Source organism: Poromitra crassiceps, assembly GCF_964638095.1.
Source record: "Poromitra crassiceps genome assembly, chromosome: 5".
NCBI lineage: Eukaryota > Metazoa > Chordata > Actinopteri > Beryciformes > Melamphaidae > Poromitra > Poromitra crassiceps.
The window spans coordinates 14,861,180-14,885,694 of record NC_139642.1 but is presented as its reverse complement, the minus strand read 5'-3'; the positions used below and the strand labels follow the sequence as shown (position 1 = coordinate 14,885,694).

Genomic DNA, 24,515 nt, shown 5'->3' with positions numbered 1-24,515 from the left:
TTAATTTCAACAAAATGGCAACAATACAACAGATACAGCGTCTTTGTTGTCAGATTGACAGGTTAACAGATAGTTTTGTGTTACTCACATATGCAGGTTTGCATGGTTTCATATGTATTGGGAGCAGAGAACTGTCAGTTAGTGTTTTGTTGGTGAGGATTGAACACCTTTCCAAACAGCAGTTAGACCATGTGACGCAGGATACTAACCGTCTTGTCCTCCAGCCACAGTGGCTCGTTAAGTCCTAAATCCATTATTAATTACTTAATTAATTACTTCATCATCCATCTGGATGTTTTCAGGACAGGACAGGACTCCAAATGGTGCTTGTTCACCTGACAGTGTCAGGTAGAGTCGACTCTGCGCAGCCAGATCTGACTGCTATTTGTCGGCTGTTTCCTGCTCTGGCCCCCTAGTGGCGGAAGTTAAGTTTTCAACTTATCTGCCAAGGGCGGGTGAACTTAATAAACATCCTACCATATATATATATATATTACCAAGGCACACCACTCTCTTTTTTATTGTCATATTGGACTTTAAAAAACAACTTCAACTCTTGTCTTACTGTAGCTAGCATGTCTGTTTTGGTCACTGCTGTCGCCACAACACTGATAAACCTCTCTCTCTCTCTCTCTGAGAGAGTGAGACATGGTGTGGGAAAGATTTGTCAGCGCTAACTAACCCATACAACCCAACTGAGTGTCCTTTAAAGGGCAGTGAATCATCAGTATGGTTTTTCTGCTCTTAAGGTCTCTTCTGTCCTCTTTCTCTCTCTTTCTCTGACTGATCTCTCTCTCTCTCTCTCTCTCTCTGACTGATCTCTCTCTCTCTGACTGATCTCTCTCTCTCTCTCTCTGACTGATCTCTCTCTCTCTCTCTCTGACTGATCTCTCTCTCTCTCTCTCTGACTGATCTCTTTCTCTCTCTCTCTGACTGATCTCTCTCTCTCTCTCTGACTGATCTCTTTCTCTCTCTCTCTCTCTGACTGATCTCTCTCTCTCTCTCTCTGACTGATCTCTCTCTCTCTCTCTCTGACTGATCTCTTTCTCTCTCTCTCTCTCTGACTGATCTCTCTCTCTCTCTCTCTGACTGATCTCTTTCTCTCTTTCTCTCTGACTGATCTCTTTCTCTCTCTCTCTCTGACTGATCTCTTTCTCTCTCTCTCTCTGACTGATCTCTTTCTCTCTCTCTCTCTGACTGATCTCTTTCTCTCTCTCTCTCTGACTGATCTCTTTCTCTCTTTCTCTCTGACTGATCTCTTTCTCTCTCTCTCTCTGACTGATCTCTTTCTCTCTCTCTCTCTGACTGATCTCTTTCTCTCTCTCTCTCTGACTGATCTCTTTCTCTCTCTCTCTCTCTGACTGATCTCTCTCTCTCTCTCTCTGACTGATCTCTTTCTCTCTCTGACTGATCTCTTTCTCTCTCTGACTGATCTCTTTCTCTCTCTGACTGATCTCTTTCTCTCTCTCTCTGACTGATCTCTCTCTCTCTCTCTCTCTCTCTGACTGATCTCTTTTTCTCTCTCTCTCTCTGACTGATCTCTTTCTCTCTCTCTCTGACTGATCTCTTTCTCTCTCTCTCTCTCTGACTGATCTCTCTCTCTCTCTCTCTGACTGATCTCTTTCTCTCTCTCTCTCTCTGACTGATCTCTCTCTCTCTCTCTGACTGATCTCTTTCTCTCTCTCTCTCTCTGACTGATCTCTTTCTCTCTCTCTCTCTCTGACTGATCTCTCTTTCTCTCTTGATTTTGCTCTCTCTTTCTCTTTATCCTTTCTTGATATATTTTATTCTGTTTCTTCTCTATAGTTGCTTTATTATAAGTACATTCCTGTTCCCAAAGTGAATGTATGAAAAAGATAATCAATAAATGATTAAAATACATGTAATAATTATTATTATATTGTTGTTGTTGTTGTTGTTGTTGTTGTTGTTGTTGTTGTTGTTGTTATTGTTGTTATTTTATTATTATTTTTAGTCCCAAATGTAGTCACTGATTCTGATCTTACGCTAAAAAGTATTTACTTGGGTAATGATTGGCTTCCTGGGAGGCACATTTCAATTAAAAGACTAAATAAAATATTAACTCCTCTCTTTCTCTCCCTCCTCCTGTCTCTCTCCCACTTGTTGGCCTTGTGCAGTCAGAGTCCAAATTGGACCGGACCGGACTGGGTGCTGCTGGACCAGGACCAGACACATTCCGTGAGCGTTGTGGACGCGAGCTCGCTGACCAGACTGAGCCGTAGCCTGGAGCGCAGTGGATGCGAGCTCGCTAACCGGAGTTAGCCGTAGCCTGGAGCGCTGTGGAGGCGAGCTCGCTAACCGGACTTAGCCGTAGCCTGGAGCGCTGTGGATGCGAGCTCGCTAACTGGACTTAGCCGTAGCCTGGAGCGCTGTGGATGCAAGCTCGCTAACCGGAGTTAGCCGTAGCCTGGAGCGCTGTGGACCTGAGCTTGCTAACCGGACTTAGCCGTAGCCTGGAGCGCTGTGGACCTGAGCTTGCTAACCGGACTTAGCCGTAGCCTGGAGCGCTGTGGAGGCGAGCTCGCTAACCGGAGTTAGCCGTAGCCTGGAGCGCTGTGGATGCGAGCTCGCTAACCGGACTTAGCCGTAGCCTGGAGCGCTGTGGAGGCGAGCTCGCTAACCGGACTTAGCCGTAGCCTGGATCGCTGTGGATGCGAGCTCGCTAACCGGACTTAGCCGTAGCCTGGAGCGCTGTAGAGGCGAGCTCGCTAACCGGACTTAGCCGTAGCCTGGAGCGCTGTAGAGGCGAGCTCGCTAACCGGACTTAGCCGTAGCTTGGGGCACTGTGGATGCGAGCTCGCTAACCGGACTGAGCAATAGCCTAGAGCGTTGTGGACGCGAGCTCGCTAACTGGACTTAGCCGTAGCCTGGATCGCTGTGGATGCGAGCTCGCTAACCGGACTTAGCCGTAGCCTGGAGCGCTGTAGAGGCGAGCTCGCTAACCGGACTTAGCCGTAGCCTGGAGCGCTGTGGACTTGAGCTCGCTAACCGGACTTAGCCGTAGCGGTGATGTCGGGCGTGTGGCGCGAGAACGATGACGAGGACTTCAAGATTGGAGGAGGAGGAGGAGGAGGAGGAGGAGGAGGAGGGGGGAGGGGCGGGCAGAGGGGTAAACCCCGCTTCTCCTTCACAGAGGTCAAACTGCTGCTGGAGGAGGTCACCAGGAACAGGTTCATCCTCCTCAGTGAGTAGGACGTACGGTGTGTGTGTGTGTGTGTGTGTGTGTGTGTGTGTGTGTGTGTGTGTGTGTGTGTGTGTGTGTGTGTGTGTTAGGGATGCACCGATATGAAAATTTTGGCCGATGCCGATAACCGATATTAACATTGCTGTTATGGCCGATAACCGATATTTACCGATGTCGATATGATCTGTATAAAACCAAATTTTTATGATCATCACATTTTGTACATACTGAAAAACACATGTTAACACTGAATTTGAAAAAGTTATGCATTTCTTTATTTGCAAAGCCTTTGGAAAAGCCCATAAATCATAGATTTACTGCATTATTTCATATCAATGTGAAGAATTTGGCTGATAATGATAACCGATATTAACATTGCAACATCTGACCGATACCGATATGACCGATATGTTAAAAAATGACCAACATCGGCCGATACCGATATGATTGCCGATATATCGTGCATCCCTAGTGTGTGTGTGTGTGTGTGTGTGTGCTTCAGGGTCATTGCGATAACTGTTCTGATCCAGATACTTTACTTGGACAAGTAACAGGCACTCCAGTGGTAAAATATAAGCTTTTATTGCATTGTGCAATAAAACACAGCCTTGAATACATGAAGGACATAGCAAACCTCACCGCTCATCAAACATCCTGTCCTGACTGACTGTAAAACCCTTTCAAAACATCTCAAATGTATTCAATCATTGTATTCATTGATTGTTTGTTGTGTCATTGTATCTGTAATCAATTCAATTTTCATTGAAACCAAAGCTATGTTGTACAACGTCCAGCTGCGACATCTGCTGGTCAAAACTGAAATTGCGACCAAAAAGAAGCATTCTGTTTTGGGGAGCGTCACTTCAAGGGAGTAAAATACATTTTTGTAACTGTTGTTAATGTTAAAGACATAACATCAGCTTTTCCTGTTTAAAACATTGTTGTTCAGGGCGTCCGGTTAGTGTAGCGGTAGATTCCATGCCTACCAACACGAAGGTCGCAGGTTCGCACCCATGCGTTACCTCCGGCTTGGTCGTGCATCCATAGAGGCACGATTGGCTGTGTCTTCGGTGGGAAGCCGCATTGGGGGTATGTGTCCTGGTCGCTCACTGGTGGGAATAGCGTGATCCTCTCCCACGTGCTACGTCCTGCCGGTGAAGCTCCCCGCTGGCAGGTGAAAAAAAGCGGCTGGCAACTGCACGTGTGTCGGAGGAAGCATGGTGCTTGTCTATGGCTCTCCCCAGATCAGCAGAGGGTGGAGCAGCGATCGGGGCAGCAGGGGGGAAATTGACCAAGTACAATTGGGGAGAAAAATGGGGGAGAAATCAGAGGGGGGGAGAAAACAAAAACAAAAACATTGGTGAACAGATGATATTGAAATGATGCCCTCATCCTCCATGGCCTCCACATACTGTATAGTAGTGAGTCTGCCACTGCTACCTTTACGAGCACACTTCCTGCAGGAAGCCGTGAAGGAGATGGCTCTTACACAGGGTATCCTGTAGTATTGAAAGTTGATCAATCAATTTAGGGAAAATGAAGGCCCTTAAAAAATAATAAGTCGTCATTTAATCTTAATCGCCATTCGATGAGGTATTAAATTGTGTAGCTATTGTGCTGATTGTGTTCAATGAGCATTATGATATAATCTCATATCGATCGCGGACCCCTGATTTGAATGGAAATCGTATCGTGGCAGACTTTGTGATATCAGTATCGTTGGTCGCATAATCGTTGTCCAAAGAATCTATATATAATACCATATTGTGATGAAACGTGTGATTGACACCTCTATCGCTGATCAGGGTTCCTGCATACCCTGTTCCACAGAGACGAGCAGCATGTGTTTGCCAACTGAGAAGAACACTTCAAAGTAGTGAACAATGAATGAATGAAAGAAAGTTTTATTTACGTGTCAGGACAAATGACATGACCCATCCCACGTGGGATTATCAGACACGTCAACATCAAGTAATTACCATACCGATTCCGGTGCATAAACAATACATTCAGGAAATGGACAGCAAAACACAGATTTAACTACAATATGTAGTAAGTAAAATATATGGATTATCTATAATATGTCATCTTTTTCCTCCTATCCCACGCATATGAAATATATTCGGAAAAAGTGAAGACGTTATCAAAAAGAAATTCAAGTATGGCTCCTTCTTCAAAATATAACAGGTTTAGCTCAGGGGAGTGAACCTTTTTAAATAGTATCTCTCGTAAGTCATGATACAATGGGCAGTACAAAATAAAATGAAATTCATTCTCCACTTCCTTCAACTCACAATATTCACAAATCCTATCCTCCTCCGCCGTCCCTCTGTATCTGCCTGTTTCAATATGTAGAGGCAGGATACCACATCGTAACTGAGCACATAAGGACCTCTTGCTTTTAGGTAAATTAAACATCACATATTTTTCACATTTAAATTCATTTTTAAATACCGGTAAACAATAAGTTCTTAATTTTGGCTTCTGCCAAATTTCTTCAGTCCAAGACTGTAACCAGTTAGCACGGATCTGAGATTTAAACGACTCTACATTTATACACATTCTTTGAGAGTAATATTCTCCAAAACCACACTCCTGAAACAGGTCTGACATTTCTGAGACCCACTCCCCTTCAACAGACAGGTCCCAGAAGAAAATCTGACTAGCAACCCTGTTGGTTGGTAGGTCCAGCAGTCTGTTCCAGAGGTTCACCATGTTGGCTTTCCATCTGACCACACAAGGGTCCCACCCCATTTCTCCACTAACTGCCGGAAGAGGAGCATATTTGTGAACATAAAGATAATAATACAACAAGGGAAAGCAAGACACATGCTGAAGTTCCATCTTTGAGCAAACAGATTGCTTAGCTCAGGGGTGCCCAATACGTCGACCGGTCGATCGCGAAGGTAGTGTGGTCGATCGCATGGCATTGAGGGGGGGGATTTTTTTTTTTTTTTTTTTTTTTTTTTTTTGGCTGTTTTTCCACTGTTTCCACTGTTTTTCCACTGTTTCCACTGTCTTTCCACTGTTTTTCCACTGTTTTTCCACTGTTCCACTGTTTTCCACTGTATACTCAGTGTATATATATATAAATAAATATGTTTGGTAGATCACTTTGACTTGGTCATTTTAAAAGTAGCTCCCAAGCTGAAAAAGTGTGGGCACCCCTGCTGAAGCTTAACAGCTAGTCTAGTGCCTCTGATCGTGAGGTCCGTCATCCTGACACTAAGCATCTTCCTCTTTTGTCCTCTCTCACGTTCCGTCCTCCTTCCTCCCTCCCCTCTCTGTCTGTCTATAGAGAAGTTTAACCAAGGTGTGTCTGCTGAGACCAAGAAACAGACCTGGGCTGACATCACAGATCTGGTCAACGATCTGGGAGAGAATTCCAGAGAGGTTTGTATTATTATTATTATTATTATTATTATTATTATTATTATTATTATTATTATTATTATTATTATTATTATTATTATTATTATTATTATTATTATTATTATTATTATTATTATTATTATTATTATTATACATCAGAGTTGCCTCAAACGTCCACTTGGACTCAAGGATGAACTGATTAGATTTTGGTGGTCAACGGGCAAGGTCACTGTGACCTCACGAACGCCATTTTCAAGCTCGGTAACACCATATCTCAGTAACACCTTGACGGAATTTTTTCACATTTGGCTCAAAGGTCAAAGTCTGGACAGACATGGATGTCGACTGGTCGGTCACTTGTTGGCGCAGGCACATATCCGCGGTGCGGTCATTCTAGTTTAAGCAAAAAAGTCAAAATTCTCTGATTCCAGCTTCTAAAAATGTGAACATTTTCTGGTTTCTTTACACCTCTATAACAGTAAAGTAAATATCTTTGGGTTGTGGACAAAACAAGACATTTGAGTCATCTTGGGCTTTGGGAAACACTGAACGTCATTTTTCACCATTTTCTGACATTTTATAGACCAGAACAACTAATCGATTAATCGAGGAAATAGTCGAAAGATTAATCGATAATGAAAATAATCATTAGTTGCTGCCCTAGAACTAGCTTTATTACGAAACCGTAAGTGGTGAGTGAGAGTGGTGGGAAAACGGTAGCAAATGCTGTTTGGTTTGGTATCTGCGGTGTGTTCCAGTGCAACCTTTTGGCCCCGACACCGGCGATGCTTAACAGCTACATACTATTAATCAAAAAGAACACCATCTCTTCCAAATCCTCCATTGAAGATAACGGTATGGCAATTTCCTGAGGCGTCACTATGACGTCCAGTTGTGGGGGGGGGGGGGGGGGGGGGGGCACCTTGAAGGGTGCTATCGGAAGTGGAAGGCCAAGTGATACCACTGCGTCGAGTGGTACAATGCGGTGGAAAAGTGGCAATAGTAGCAGTAGCAGTATACTCGTATGAGCAGTAGGGCTGGATATTGGTTCAAATTTCAAGAATCCATTAGATTCCGATTCACAAGGTTCCAAATTGATTAATCCCGATTCGATTTGATTCGATTCCGATTCGATTAATTTCAATATCGATTTGGTTAGTGATACTAAAACATGTTTTTTGAGCTGTAACCTGAATTACATGACTGTCCAGTTATGTAACACAGGGGTTCCCAACCTTTTTTGCGCGGTGACAAAGGGTAAATAACAGCCTTTTCATCTGTCAATAAAGACACTTTCACAATTATGCACAGTGATTTGATTTCAGCCTATATAATTTCTAAAAGTATATTAATGATCAAACATTTCCATTTATGTAGCCTACAGTATTTATGTTTTTGTTTCAACTACCGTAAATTCCGGACTATAAGCCGCGGCTTTTTTCCCGTTTTTTGGCCCCTGCGGCTTATATAACGGTGCGTCTTATCTATGGATTTTTTCAGAAAAAAAAAAAAAAAAAAAAAAAAATCTCTCTTTTTTAGCACTCTTTCTAACTATAAATCCACTTCTGTTTTAATTTCCTCTCTTGCCCTCTTTTCACCACACCGCGGACACTGTGTGCACTGTAAAAATAAACAACGGTGGTGTTGTGTTATGTTGTTTTGTTGAAATGTTGTAATACGGTAAATGGGAGCTTCCTCAAACAGCCATCTCTTCCCGACAATCCCCTCTGTGCGTGACCACTTACATATGGTAATTACGGTAAGCAAACGGCCACTCGGGCAACAACTCCCTCCCCCGACTACCAGGAGAAAATCACAAACTTCAGCGAATTCACACAAAGGAAGATCAAGGAATATTCACAACAAGACGAGCAGTAGAAGCAACACTCTCACTTACCATGGGGAAGGTACGCAGAAATTCACACGAGGCAGCTTTCAAGTTGAAAGCAGTCAATCTCGCATTAAAAGAGAGCAGCCGCCGATCAAACAGAGCAGCCGCGCGTAACCTGGGCAAAAGGGACTGTCCGTCCGGGGGAGAACTACTGAACAACTCCCTCCCGACTACCAGGAGAAAATCACAAACTTCGGCGAATTCACACAAAGGAAGATCACGGAATATTATAGGAGTGTGAAAACATCCACAATTACCAACGGGTTCCAAAACGCTGGACTGCTGCGGGATGAAGAGGATCACCGCTGCGGGGACTGCCCCCTAGTCCGATACCTCACGAGTCCGATACCTCACGAGTCCGACACCTCATGGTTTTGGGTTAGGGTCTGGGGGAGGTTAGGTTTAGGCGTGGGGGTGGGAGAGGTTAGGTTTTGGGTTAGGGTCTGGGGGATGTTAGGTTTAGGCGTGGGGGTGGGAGAGGTTAGGTTTTGGGTTAGGGTCTGGGGGAAGTTAGCCTCTTTTTTCGGACTCGTGAGGTGTCGGACTCGTGAGGTATCGGACTCGTGCCATGGCACCTGAAGGAGAGAGGAGAGTGGTTGACGAAGCCACCCTGAACCTGTTCGTTTCCGACACTGAAGATGAGGACTTTGGTGGTTTCAGTACGCAGGAAGAAGAGGAAGACGAGGATTAGTGACTTGACTTCTCTGGTTACAGGTTTGCTGCACATATAGCCTATTGTTGTGTGATTTTGTCTGGGGATTAGTGACCTGACTTTTGTTTTGTTTTGTTGAAATGTTAATAAATGGGAGCTTCCCCAAACAGCCATCGCTTTCCCGACATTCCTCTCTGTGCACGAACCCTTTCATATGGTAATTAAACATCAAAACACCCGCGGCTTATAGTCCGGTGCGGCTTATAGAAGAAAAAAATAGTCAATTTTGGTCCCGCGGCTTATACACCGGTGCGTCTTATAGTCCGGAATTTACGGTACAAACATAAATAAACGTCAACTTGAAACTATGTTTCAACTAGCACACACAGCCTATAATATTATAGACTATGTTTATAAAAAAATAAAAATAAAAGATCTCTGGACATATGAATCGATATCAAAGGATTAAAATAAAAATCGATTCAAAATCGACCCAGCCCTAATGAGCAGATGTAGTCATAGTGGTTGTAGCAGTAGTAGAAGCAGTGGTAGTAGTTGTGGTTAAAAAAGCTGGGTATCCATCCTCTGTGTCTCTGTCTCTCAGGTGCGTCAGATCATGAAGAAGTGGGCGGACCTGAAGTGTGATGGGAAGCGGCGCATGGTGGCCCTCAAGGGCCCCAACGGCCACCACCTGAGGAAGAAGAACCTGGGGCCCGTGGAGAAGATGGTCCACAAGATACTACTGATGACTCCTGGAGGAGGTACACAGGGGGGAGGGGGGGCATCAGCCATTTTTCCAATTTCACTATCTCTGCCAGTTTCCTCAAGGCAAATCCAATATTTAATAAGTGAAATATAGGACACTGAAATTGACGTGAAAATGAAGAAGTGTCCTGTCAGAGTACAAAAAGGCCTTGAATATCAGGAGTCAAATTCAAGACGTATGACTTTTTTCACACAGATTTTTTTTTCTCTCCAAATGCTTGGTCTGAAAAAGTAGATGGGCTGTCGATGTCAGATGTCAGAGATGTCATACATACTACAGTCTAGTTTGTCAATTTATTTCGCTGCAGTACTGGTATTATTTTTTCCCTTTTAGACTTATTAAAAATGGTCTTTTAAGTCATTCAATTTGTACTTTAAAAAATGTGCAGATACGTTGGATTTTGATGAGTTTGCCGAAAACCTCAGCGAGCTGCCCAAGAAGCGGCGGCGGCGCAAAGTCCCGCCTCCTCCCACCTACGCCTACCTGGACGCGACGGACTCCAACCCGCTCTCCCTGCCTGGAGGAGGAGCCTCCTTCGACCTGTCGCCTCTCTCCTCGCCCGACAAAGACCTGGGCGGTAAGGAACCAATCAAACAAGCAACACAGTCACAACCAGATTGTGTAGAAGTGTACAGTATTTACAGAGAGCCAACGTCGACGTCACTTCCTTCTTCAACATGCGTACCAGAGACCTTTCTTCCGCCATTTATTTTTCCTCGTAAAATGCTTATAAAAAGTTTTACTCTGTCGAACCAAACGATTCAGCTATATTTAGAAACAGGAGAGGCCATAGAACGTTTCACTCAAGATGGTAGCGTCTTAAGATTGTTTCTCAGGTTTTATCCACATATTCCAGCATTTATGAATGCACCGGTATGTGTGTTTGCATGTATTTACAAACACTGTATATTAGGGCTGTGCCGATTCACTTATCTCCCGATTCGATACTATCACGATACTTGGGTGCCGATTCGATATATATTGCGATTCTTAAGTATTGCGATTCTACGATTATTGCGATTCCATATTACGATTTATTGCGATTTTTGTTTCTTTTTTTCTTTTTCTTTTTTCACTTTGTTTGCTTTTTTACACTAGATTAGAACATGGGAAAATTTAATCATACACTTCTAGAGACTATAGAGGGAATGCGAACACGCCCCCTCAGCCGGACTGAGCAGCACTGAGTGTCAAATTTCCAAAACAAACGTGGCTTCCGCCAGGGGTAGTAGCGAAACCACGGCTAATATAAACGATTATCTGCTTAAATTAAAGGCAGTTGGACTCGAATGTGACCCGTACAGCTTGCCAAAGAACCAGTGGTCCATGGACGTAGACATGTGGCCAGGAATAGGGTTTCCTGACATTTATATGTACTTAATATCGACGCCGGGGAAATACACAAACCAAAGCATGAAAGCATACAAGAGCCTGGACGCGTGGTCGTACTTCAAGGCTGGATTTGTTGGCGACATTAAAGTAACGAGGACAGCAATGGATATTCTGGTTGTATGTGGAGAGGTAAATATTTATTTTATTACAACTTTTATTAAGAAAAATATAGCATACGCTGTCACTAACACACGCTAGCTTTGTTCATAGTGAACACTGTCACTCATGTAACGTTATATCTGTGCAGGTAAAACACAGCCAGAGAATGAATGAGCCCTCATTGAAACCCTGGATAGCTGCAGAGAATACCGGGACCGTTTCATTAGCTTTCGGCAGCCTGTAAAAAGATACCTCCGACGCCTTGTTGAATCTATTTTTACAGTCAATGGCACAACAGCACTTTCCCATTTTCGTTGTTTTCTCGCGGAAGCTGAACGCTAAACACCGTGACCCGGCGGCGCCACCTGGCTTGTTTAGACGTTTTGACACTCACTGCAGCTGAGTGGGCGTACCCGCACTGACTGTCGCGTCCGTGACGTCACGTGCATTCCCTCTATATTATATCATGAGTAGGGCTGGGCGATATAGTTAAAAAGTATATTGATATAACATCTTTCATATCAGTCTATATCGCTAATTATTGATAATTTTAATTACCTGTTTTTATTAATAAATAAACATGAGAAGAAAAAGGTTGCATTTAGCCACTTTATTTTGAACCACCTTATTTTCAAGGCACATAGGTAGGTCTAATTTGTCACACACACACACACACACACACACACACACATGCTCTGAGTGTAACTGCAAGCATTATTTACAGACATGGTGACGTTTTACTTTGATGACAGCCTAGCGTTGCCAGCCTTCTAAAAAAACGTTTGGAGGGCGACCGTGCTGGGGACCGCGCGCCATTAGTTGGGCGAGAAAAAGCCTTGCCTCGCTGAAAATGCGGTACATTTCTCCATATCAGTTGTATATACCCATCAAGACTCCGCCCAAGCAGAATACATAAAGTCATAAGCTGTGTGCTCAATAGATGACACAATGAGTTATTCCTGTGCCAAAGTACAAGTAAAACCTTTCCAACACTTTGTCTCTGCTCACAGAAGGGAATTGAGCTGCGGGTGCCCCGCAGCTCAGTTCACTGCAAAGTAACGTTGCAGACGTCTGTATTTGTGAAATTGGTGTCTTAACACATTGACTGCCAGCTGTTTTTTTTTGCTGTAGGTAGCTTCTGCCAAGCCGTTTTTTGAGGATTCTGGCTCATTTTACAAGAGCCGAGGATTCGTTTCAGCTTGGACTTTGTGAACATACAATATCTCAAAAGTACTAATAGAATGTGTACTTTCTCTGTCTAAAAGAGTTAGTTTGTAGAGTTAGTAGTTATGTAAGCATTAGCAGTTGAATACAGCATGGTTTTAGCGTCAGAAAAAATATTCAGAGATAAACGGCTTTTTGTGAAATTGGATAGAACAGTCACTTTAACCATTCATTTTTGGCTCTCTCTCTCTCCCTCCCCCTCTCGCTCTCTCTCTCTCTCCCTCCCTCTCGCTCTCCCTCCCTCTCTCTCTCTCTCTCTCTCTCTCTCTCTCTCCCTCCCTCTCGCTCTCCCTCCCTCTCTCTCTCTCTCCCTCCCTCTCGGGAGGGAGACGCACTAGGTTTAATCCTAGTGAGAGGGGGAGAGGGAGAGAGAGAGAGAGAGAGAGGGAGGGAGAGAGAGAGAGCGAGAGAGAGAGAGAGAGAGAGGGAGAGAGCGAGAGGGAGAGTTGCTTCAACTCCTCCCTCCGTGGGCGTTCTTCTTGGCTGCAGCGCCGTGTAACAAGCACTTTCCTACCTGTGCAAATTCACTTTCTCATACTCTCGACCTCTCAAATAAATTTCTGAATAGAAATTAAATTACTCTAAATTAGAGCGAAAAAGAAACAAAAAAGAATGGGTTGAAAATCCCATTCTAAAAGCCTTTTATGGCTGTTTCCAATTTGGTGCTATTTTGCAAGGCAAAATGGCCTGCTGCTTGTCACCAGCCTCACTGCCCCGCTGCCGCTGTGCCTGGCTGTGCCTGTCTGCGTGGCCGCTCCCCGAGGAAGCCCGGCTGGACTCGCCCGCCTCCCGGAGCCCTGGCCGAGAGCTCCGATGAAGCCCCTGCGACTCTGGTCATATTTACGCTGCGTGCCTCAAAGTGTGCTCCATCCGCAATCCACGATGCAAGTTTGCAATCCCGCACCGCCAGCAATCAACGCGAAAACGAAAGCGCCTCCGCCAATCCATTTTCATGAGAATGGAAATGGATCACACTGCTTTTTGCTTGCCTTCCTACTTCCTTGTCGCCACTTAGTGGGTCGGTGGAATGGGTTGTACACGTTGTACACGTCCAATACTTATATAAGATATGTAAAAGGGTTAGATGCACAACCCCCCGTTAAAAAAAAAAATCGATGCCAAGGACGTGTTTACACGTTGTTGGCAGTCAACAGCTGGATTCTGAAAACGTGTTTACACGTTGTTGGCAGTGAATGTGTTAACATTAACGTTAATTTCCCGGGCGCTTATTAATAGAACACATGTTAACACGTTACGTTAACACGAATGGAAACTCGCCCACATTGAATTCTTTAACGCCGGGTGAGATCAAACGAGTGGCGTCAGCGGAGGACTAAAATGCGAGACTCGATCATTAGCCAGGAATGGGTCTCGCGCTACTTTTGCATGCTAAAATAAAGCTGATAATGTACAATTTGATTCAAGGTGGGAAAAACCCTTTCAGAGTACAACCCAAACTGTCTATTTTGCTGCAACTCGACAGTGCTGCATCCAGGAAATGTCGGGACTCTCGGCTCTGGATCAAGGGATATGATTAGTTGTGTGTGAGTGGGGGCGGGTGCACTCGGAGTTTGTCTGTTAAATGATTGGCTGTTTCCGTGTCACTTGTACTAACAAGGTACATGATTGGCTGTATGAGCCACGGAGCAGAGGGAAGCGCTCTAATATGCTGGATGAAAGTGGTAACATTTCATACATAAACAGAAAAAATGCGATTATCGATTCTGGAATAAAAGATTGATTCAAAAAATCGTGACATTAAAAATCGCGATACTCAAGTGAATCGATTTTTCCCCCCACCCCTACTGTATATGTGTGTTTGTCTGGGACTAGTCCATGGTCCAATTACAATCAGAGAAGCAAGATACTTTACTTCAATAAATGTTACTTAGAAATGTAGAAAATCACTGATCTCATCTTAACAAAATATGCTTTAATTCCAGAAATACAGTTAGCTATGGGGGTTTACTGTTTTAGAATGTGCATCACGTCTGTAGTATTGTCAGAGTAACTGTTACTGTATCACAGTATTTGTGACTGCACTGAGTACCTGGTACTGTATCACAGTATTTGTGACTGCACTGAGTACCTGGTACTGTATCACAGTATTTGTGACTGCACTGAGTACCTGGTACTGTATCACAGTATTTGTGACTGCACTGAGTACCTGGTACTGTATCACAGTATCTGTGACTGCACTGAGTACCTGGTACTAGGGATGTCAACGGTTAACCGTTAATCGATTAACCGTCGCTAACGTCGTTGTTCGGTTATTGCTGTCGGTCTATCAGTTAATATATTTTTTTTTTTTTTTTTTTTTTTTTTACACGTTTTTTGAGTTTCCTTGCAGATTTTGCACAGTGTTTTGCATCATGCAACTATTTTGTTCAAATTTTGTTCAATTGTTGGCAGCAAATCGAAATAGGCTATATTTTGTTTAAGTTTTTATGCTGCAAAAGACAGTAGGCCTAATGTGAAAAAATCAAAAGAAATAACAGATTGTTGTTGTTGTAATGTTTACATAAACAGGAAATAAAGCTCTCAAAAATATATTTCCTTGTCATCCATATAAGAGCCAGAATGATTTTGGAATGATTACCTGATCAAAATGTGGCAATAAACTTATAAATTTCAGCAAAGCCAACAAAAAATAAAGGCATAATTCTAACACAAAAAGCATTAACATTTCAGCATCTAAATAGACACGCCTTGTTTGGGCATGAGCTCATTGAGTAAATAGACAATTTTTTTTTTTATATTAAAAAATTATGAATTAACCGATAGGTTAATCGATTATTAGCGTCGGTTAATCGAAAGTGAAATTAACCGAAAATTGACATCCCTACCTGGTACTGTATCACAGTATTTGTGACTGCACTGAGTACCTGGGTGGTGATGTGATGTGATGCTGCTGCTGTTTTACAGGCGATCCGTTCCACTCCTCTGACTTCGATTATGACCTGGCTGAAGACGGAGGAGGTGAGAATCTTTTTTTTCTTCCTTCTGATTTCCCCCCATTTTCTTCCCGATTGTACTTGGCCAATTTCCCCCCTGCTGCCCCAGTCGCTGCTCCATCCCCTCTGCCGATCTGGGGAGAGTCGTAGACTAGCACCATGCTTCCTCCGACACACAGTAGTGGGGAGCTTCACGTAGCACGGACGTAGCACGTTGGAAGGATCACGCTATTCCCACCAGTTCCCTCCAGCCCCGAACAGGCACCCCGACCGAGGCATAAAACTGATTCACGTTCATGAAGATTATCCTGCTGAACACAAATGACCGCTCCCATAAACTTTTGTTAACCACACAGACCTTATTTTATGCATTTACCGTAAATTCCGGACTATAAGCCGCACCTTTTTCCCCATTTTTTGGCCTTTTTTGGCCCCTGCGGCTTATATAACGGGGCGGCTTATCTATGGATTTTTTCAAAAAAAATAAATAAATAAATAAATCTCTCTTTTTTAGCACTCTTTCTAACTATAAATCCACTTCTGTTTTAATTTCCTCTCTTGCCCTCTTTTCACCACACTGTATGACACTGTATGACACTGTATGACACTGTGTGCACTGTAAATAACAACACAGGTGGTGTTGTGTTATGTTGTTTTGTTGAAATGTTAATAAATGGGAGCATTACATGGTAATTAAACATTAAAACACAATAAAAAAAAAAAAACATTAAAACACCCGCGGCTTATAGTCCGGTGCGGCTTATATAAGAAAAAAATAGTCAACTTTGAAGGTGCGGCTTATACACCGGTGCGCCTTATAGTCCGGAATTTACGGTAAGTGAAATCCCCATTCTAAAACCCCGTTGACTTTTCCCCGTAAGATTCAGGAAGTTCCGGGACTTCCGCCTTCAAAAACATGTCATCCCTGTGGTTCTCTATTGGGGCCGTAATAACCAGGTGGGTTTTGTTTGTGTTGTCTTCCAGACCACACCATGGATTTCGGCAGCCCCATTGACGATGACGACTCGATGTTCGCGTACCGCCCGTCGTTCCCCGTTCCCCCCTCCGCCTCTCTGGACCCTCTGCCTGACGACGCGCTGTTCCGGAGCCGGCCCGTCCACACCTACTCCCGCAACAGCCAGGGCCACGCCTCCTCCAAGCCTCCGCCCCCTGCTGGCCCCGCCCCCTCCACCTCCAACAGCCAGGGCTACGCCTCCTCCCAGCCCCCCGCTGGCCCCGCCCCCTCCACCTCCAACAGCCAGGGCTACGCCTCCTCCGGCTACACCTCCTCCAAGCCCCTGCCCCCCGCTGGCCCTGCCCCCTCCAGCTCAGACCCCCCTGCTGCTTCTCCTCTGTCACAGTCCCCCTCCAATACCATCTCCTCCTCTGCTCCCCCCTCCTCTGCTCCCCCCTCCTCTTCCTCCTCTGCTCCCCCCTCCTCTGCTCCCCCCTCCTCTTCCTCCTTTGCCCCCCACCCCCTCTCCATCGCCCCTCGCCCCCCCCTCCCCATCTCTTTTGCCGCCATCCTCACTTCCTCTCACTCTGCACCCTCGTTCTCCTCACTCCCTCCTCCTGCTCCTCTTCCTCCCTACCCTGTCGCTGTCTTCTCTTCCTCTGTTGTTGCTCCTCCCCCTCCTCCTCCTCCTCCTCCTCCTCCTCCTCCCCGCCTCTCCTCCGCCGCCTCCCACCGACCACTCCCCCCCCCTCCTCCTCCTCCTTCCTCCTCCTCCTCCTCCTCCTCCTCGCTCCCCCCCCCTTCTTCTTCTCCCCCTCTCCTCGGACCCGCTCCCGGCCGGCGCGTCCTCCGGCCGCTCCGGGGAGCAGGTGGCCCAGATGGCCGGGCAGAGCCTGCGGCAGCAGCAGGCCGGCAGGCTGCTCCTGGCCTCGGTGTCTCACTCCATGGAGACACTGGCCCAGTCTCTGCAGCTGCTGGTGGAGACTCAGCAGGAGTTTGTCCAGGAGTCTCTGTCTCTGCAGAGAGAGACCGTGGACATCCTGAGGGACTTCTCCAGCACCGCCCTCGCCATGCTGCAAGACAAGGGCCACGCCGGACCAAGGCCCGCCTCGCACTTCTGAGAGGCGGGGCTAGAGGTCTTTCACCAGTCCAAACTGATGGACCCAGACCCGACTGGACCCGTCTATTATTAGAACGCTGAGACCCGGACCCGATTGGACCCGTCTATTATTAGAAAGCTGAGACCCGGACCCGACCCGGAGTAAACTTCTTTTGAATGGACCTGAAACCCGTCCGTCCGGGTCCTCGGGGGTTGGGGCATACCCAAAGACCTCTAGGCGGAGGTGAACGAACTAGTAGATTTTTTTTGAAAGAGACTACGGGGGCAGGATGGGAAGGAGCCACAAGTCGAGCGTGGCAGGGCTGCAACTAACGATTATTTTCCTTATCAATCAATTATTATCGATAATCTGTCGATTATTTTCTGGACTAATCAATTGGTCGTTTCGCCTATAAAATGTCACAAAATGGTAAACAATGTATCACTTTTGATTTTGATCACGGTCAAGCCCGCAACGGCAAGGTAAATCACTTCCGGGAATCTTCGAAATAAAATTAGCAACTTATTGTATTCACCGAATGAACCAAGCAGGCCTGCCTCATTGCACGGTCCAAATCTTGGTCAAAATTGGCCCTTTTCAGCGTGTAGGTTGCCAGCTCGGAAGTCATTGTTGTTACTCGTGACGGTGAGTTTGAAAACGGTATAGATAGATAGTGCATAGCAGTCCTTCTGAAATAGACCGCACCATTGGCAGGCTTTATAGCCACAGATAGACTACTTCCATTTTATCCTGACCAACCATCCACAACCCAAAGAGAATCAGTTTACTGTCATAGAAGACGAAATCAACCTGAAAATATTCATATTTAAGAAGCTGGAACGAGAGAATTCGAGGATTTTATTTTTCTTAAAAATGAGTCTAAAGGATTGAATCAATTACGGAAATATTTGACGATTAATTCCCTGTCGATCGATTAATTAATGGACTAAATGGTTGCAGCTCTAGAGTGCAGGTCAACTTCGTGGCTGCCGAGTGTGCAGATGAGCAGCGTGGAGAGACTGGGGCTGTTGGACAGAAAGCCTGAGAGGAGAGAAGCGGACAGACGCACCTGCTCTTCCAACACTATCTGTTGGTTGGAGAAGGAACCTGTCGGTGCTCCGTTCTCCTCAGGAGGAACTCGAGCGCCGCCTCCTCTTCAGAACGGACTCTTCCCCCAACTTCAAGAGCAGCGGGGGGACATCACTGCCCTTTTTTCTTTTCTTTTCTACCTTATCACTTAGTTATCAACCTGAAGGACAGGACCTTCTGGTTGTCTCTCTTAGCAGTGTGCTCACAGCTGAGCTTTGTGTTTGAGCAGCAGAGAAGACCTTCTGGTTGTCTCTCTTAGCAGTGTGCTCACAGCTGAGCTTTGTGTTTGAGCAGCAGAGAAGAGCTCCTATCTGATCACGGCTTCACACGCGCACAGGCCGACATTTTTTAAATGCTCCTCCTCACCTCACTGAATTACAAGTTCCACGGGATTCCACAGCAGAGGCTGAGCAGCGAGTTAAAACGGACCTGCTTTAGTTAAGGTGGGAGAGATCTTCAAGTCACATCATCCCCTTCCAGAGGAAAACACACACACACACTGTGACACACACACTTGTGTGTCAACACACACTCTCATGAAGATACACCAGATGATGGAGGGACGGACTCTTGACGTTGGTGTGATGTTCTTGCTGAGTGTGCTGGACACTTTGTTTTACTGGACGAGAGCCAGTGAAAGCAGCAGGAGAGAGAGAGAGAGAGAGAGAGACTGCAGAAGACTGTAATGTGAACAGAATATAAAAATACTAATCCTGAAAGTAAACCCCCAAAGCTACCTGCTTCAGCCACCAGCTAACTGGTGACCTGGATTCATCCTTGAGACCGGCTGATTGGCTAACTGGTGTCCTCGATTCACCCTGGAGACCGGCTGATTGGCTAACTGGTGACCTGGATTCACCCTTGAGACCGGCTGATTGGCTAACTGGTGTCCTGGATTCACCCTGGAGACCGGCTGATTGGCTAACTGGTGACCTGGATTCACCCTTGAGACCGGCTGATTGGCTAACTGGTGTCCTGGATTCACCCTGGAGACCGGCTGATTGGCTAACTGGTGTCCTGGATTCACCCTGGAGACCGGCTGATTGGCTAACTGGTGACCTGGATTCACCCTGGAGACCAGCTGATTGGCCTGAACGCTCTGCATCCCTTCACACAATCTGACTATATGGGAAGAAACTGGGATAAAGTAACGATGCAATGCTTCACAGCACAACATAAACAGTCAATAGAACGACACTAGCTATATCAAGTTACACTAAAGATATAAAACTAGTGAATTGGTCAGATCAGAATGGGGAAAGAACTGCAATGAAGTAAATGTAAAATTTCAACCAATCTATGGAAAATGTCCACCAATCTAAGCAGAATTCTTCTCAACAAGGTTTCCTCTGAATATTGATTGTACCTGTAACTGGGCAAACGGTAAGCAGCAATAACACTGCCACCCTGAACATTCAAACACTCAACTGTGGCCGATGGGTCAGAAGCCTAATTAACTGCATTTTTCCTTGGGAGATTCCCAGTTAGTCTGCTGCTGCCTTGCTCAAGGGCAGCGTGGCTGTTTCCTCATCCAGTGAGTGTCTGAGGCAGGATTTGGCTGTGGCTACTACATTTGTCTGTTGCAACAGAAAATTCCTTTTGAACTAATCGTGTTTGGCAGGAGGAAGAAGTTGAAGTTGTCGAGTTTACTGCTGATTTTCTGATCTACTAGCTACTTCTCTCTCATTATTTCTCTTGCTTTCCAGACGGCCAAAAGTTTGCCAATGAAAATGTCACGTCAAAGATGAATTAAGAGTGATTTAGCTGTGTAACATCTGGAAGAACAATATCCTCTGCAAAATTTGACAAATGAATCAAAATGAAGAATTCTATGGAACTCTCGGTCATCTGTCTGACAGTGATCCTGCTCGTTCAACGGCCTTCATGTTTGCTTTCCCAGGATCCTCAGCGCCTTCCTTTTTTTTTCAAACCCAAATTGAAACACTGTTTTAAAGACGTGAGAGAAGAGAATGTGTTATAAAGATTTGATTATGAGTGTGTGTGCGCATGTGTGTGTGTGTGTGCGTCTGCGTGTGTGTGTGTGTGTGTGAGCGCCCCCTGGTTGTGAGGTGTCTGGGTACGAGCGTCAGCTGAGAAGGCTGAGAAGGCTGAAATGAAAGTGAAAGGAGGTTATTATTGTTCTTTTGTTTTTCATCTGTACTGAGGGGATTCTAATGTTTTTGTTGTTGTTTTTGTTATTTTTGTTTTTTAGATTTCTGTCATTGATCAAGGCTGGGTTCAGTTCACTTTCAGTTCAGTTCATCACTCGTTTGGCGGGGAGGGGAACTGGGGGGGGGGAATAGCATGATCCTCCAATGCTCTACTACGTCCTGCCGGTGAAATCCCTCGCTGTCAGGTGGAAAAAAAGCAGGCCGGCGACTGCACATGTATCGGAGGAAGCATGGTGCTAGTCTAACAACTCTCCCCAGATCAGCAGAGGGGGCGGAGCAACGACAGGGACGGCTTGACAGAGGGAAGTAGTAGATGAAGTTAATAGTGGAGCGACGCTCGCAGCATTTAGACTCGAGACATTTTCACACAGCGACGGGAAAAGATAATCATAAAGAGAATAACAAAGTCTGTAATGGACTGAGCTGGAAGTGGACTGAGCCTCGCTGGGTGAAGGTTTAGGATCTGTTTACTCACGTGCACAGAGGCTCCCGGCTAGGGAACCCATAGTGGCTGTTTCATGCACAGGATTCCTACATATTTCTGCAAACATGGGGAACTTGCCAGATTGCCCGAACAGGGGTCACATGGGTCCTAGAAATCCTTGTGAAAGTTTGTGAATTTGAGAAAATGAAATCAAGACCTTTTTGAAAGAGCTTGAATTTATATATTTTGTGCAAGAATAGAAATTGAAGTTCTTTTGAGACTTTTTTTAAAAAACTTACGTTATAAAGCCGCTCTCTTTTTAATTGTTGTCTGTGAACTTGTGTAAAGCCTGCTAGTTCTGATGATAAAAATCCTCATTGTTGTAACGGTAATTAACCTTGAGGGAATTAACCCGGGAAAGTCCTTGAATTTGATGTTTAAGAAGGTGTGGGAATCCTGTCATCAATTTGAAAAATGCGTAAAAAAACATGATGGTTGGTTGACGGTGGTGTTAGAGCCCTGTTGTCTCATATTCTGTTTCCCCCCCACTGTAAGGAATAATCTGAATCTAACATCCAATCAAGATGTCACGTGTGGAAAGGAAATAATTTGAAATGGAGCCTGTAGGAATCCTGTCTTCAGTTGAGGTTAAACCTGCCTGTGGAGGCACAACTGTACTTTATTGTATTTTAAATATTACGGTGCTGAAAATGGAAACGAGATGTTGTGCATTAGAACCAGGGTGATGGCCTACTCTTCTTCTCTTCTTATCAAATTGTGCTCTTCAGTATCTTAGGGACAGCCTGTAATGCCCCCTGCTGTCTGTCTGCTGTAGCACCGGGCCTTGTGACGTGTTTCCTACAAACAAATCCTGAGAATAAAATGAATTTATTGTAAAAGAGAAAAGAAAAAGTTGTGTGACTGTTTCCTGCTGTGGGGGATTTGGAGAGATGGGGCGAAAGGGACAGCAGACAGGAAAGAGCAGGGCATCTAGACAGGAAAGAACAGGACATCTAGACAGGAAAGAACAGGACATCTAGACAGGAAAGAACAGGACATCTAGACAGGAAAGAACAGGACATCTAGACAGGAAAGAACAGGACATCTAGACAGGAAAACAGGACATCTAGACAGGAAAGAGCAGGGCATCTAGACAGGAAAGAACAGGACATCTAGACAGGAAAGAACAGGACATCTAGACAGGAAAGAGCAGGGCATCTAGACAGGAAAGAACAGGACATCTAGACAGGAAAGAACAGGACATCTAGACAGGAAAGAACAGGACATCTAGACAGGAAAGAGCAGGGCATCTAGACAGGAAAGAACAGGACATCTAGACAGGAAAGAACAGGACATCTAGACAGGAAAGAGCAGGACATCTAGACAGGAAAGAACAGGACATCTAGACAGGAAAGAACAGGACATCTAGACAGGAAAGAACAGGACGTCTAGACAGGAAAGAACAGGGCATCTAGACAGGAAAGAACAGGGCATCTAGACAGGAAGGAACAGGACATCTAGACAGGAAAGAACAGGACATCTAGACAGGAAAGAACAGGGCATCTAGACAGGAAAGAACAGGACATCTAGACAGGAAAGAACAGGACGTCTAGACAGGAAAGAACAGGACATCTAGACAGGAAAGAACAGGACATCTAGACAGGAAAGAACAGGGCATCTAGACAGGAAAGAACAGGACATCTAGACAGGAAAACAGGACATCTAGACAGGAAAGAGCAGGGCATCTAGACAGGAAAGAACAGGACATCTAGACAGGAAAGAACAGGACATCTAGACAGGAAAACAGGACATCTAGACAGGAAAGAGCAGGGCATCTAGACAGGAAAGAACAGGACATCTAGACAGGAAAGAACAGGACATCTAGACAGGAAAGAACAGGACATCTAGACAGGAAAGAACAGGACATCTAGACAGGAAAGAACAGGACATCTAGACAGGAAAGAACAGGGCATCTAGACAGGAAAGAACAGGACATCTAGACAGGAAAGAACAGGACATCTAGACAGGAAAGAACAGGGCATCTAGACAGGAAAGAACAGGACATCTAGACAGGAAAGAACAGGACATCTAGACAGGAAAGAACAGGACATCTAGACAGGAAAGAACAGGACATCTAGACAGGAAAGAACAGGACATCTAGACAGGAAAGAACAGGGCATCCAGGACATCTAGACAGGAAAGAACAGGGCATCTAGACAGGAAAGAACAGGACATCTAGACAGGAAAACAGGACATCTAGACAGGAAAGAGCAGGACATCTAGACAGGAAAGAACAGGACATCTAGACTGCAATGAGGCCAAAATGGATAGGACTAGCAAACCGTGTTGAAGTTGTCAGTATAAAGACTTGTAGAAATCAGATGCTTACACCCACACTGAGGAACAGCTGAGCGGGATGAGCAGCTGTTTGTTTGTTTCTGCATGGCGGACTGAGTGTCGGTTCGATTCCCGATGGAGGAGCGATGTTCCTCAAACCCGTCTCCCATCTCTCTAAGATGGCTGGAAACACACCTGCAGACAGAGCGCCTCCTACAGACAGATAGTCAACCCACCCGAGCCCCAGTCACCCTTGAATGGCAACAGCCAGAGGAAAGAGTGAAAACCGCTGAGAAAACCACTTTTAAGAAGTCTGACCTGATGGCACAGAGGTTCAGCTTGCTGCTCTGCAGTATTGATGCCTCAATCACTTTTGAGGTCATGGGTTCAAGTCTCAGTCACTTTTGAATCACGACAGCCTCAGAGGAAATGGACAAAAGCACCCAGACATTAGCTCCTCCTCCTGCTCCTCTTCCTCCCTACCCTGTCGCTGTCTTCTCTTCCTCTGTTGTTGCTCCTCCCCCTCCTCCTCCTCCTCCTCCTCCTCCTCCCCGCCTCTCCCCCGGCAACAACCAGAGGAAAGAGACAAAAAGCGCCCAGACATTAGCTATGTCCAACCGAGTCTACTTAACTATTTCTAAATGGACTAAAAGCTAAAATATAGCCTTTTCCAGATTTTGACCTATAGCCAGACACTTCAAAAGTCATACAGTGAGAAATACAGCATCAGTAGCAGTGCCTTTGTGGTTCACTGTCTATGTCTGCTGCCACCAGAGGGAGAGGTTGTGTGTTCTAAGCTGGAACGTGAACAGACTGAACTTTCATCTGTGCTTTTTGAGGCAGCAAAGTTATTTGTATTTGAATAAAAGTGGAAATAGGCGTAA

The 24,515-nt window shown here is 45.2% G+C and overlaps 1 protein-coding gene across 1 annotated transcript; it reads left to right on the top strand.

The window, feature by feature from the left end:
• Window positions 1-3,030: 3,030 nt before the first annotated feature.
• LOC310776326 (uncharacterized protein) lies at window positions 3,031-17,634 on the top strand (the record flags this gene model as incomplete). Its single annotated transcript, XM_083636527.1, has 7 exons — window positions 3,031-3,205; window positions 6,504-6,598; window positions 9,725-9,881; window positions 10,275-10,463; window positions 15,527-15,580; window positions 16,540-16,943; window positions 17,380-17,634. 7 exons carry the CDS (start codon window positions 3,031-3,033, stop codon window positions 17,629-17,631), a joined length of 1,326 nt encoding a protein of 441 aa, XP_083492653.1. The 3' UTR covers window positions 17,632-17,634.
• Between the last annotated feature and the right edge of the window lie 6,881 nt (window positions 17,635-24,515).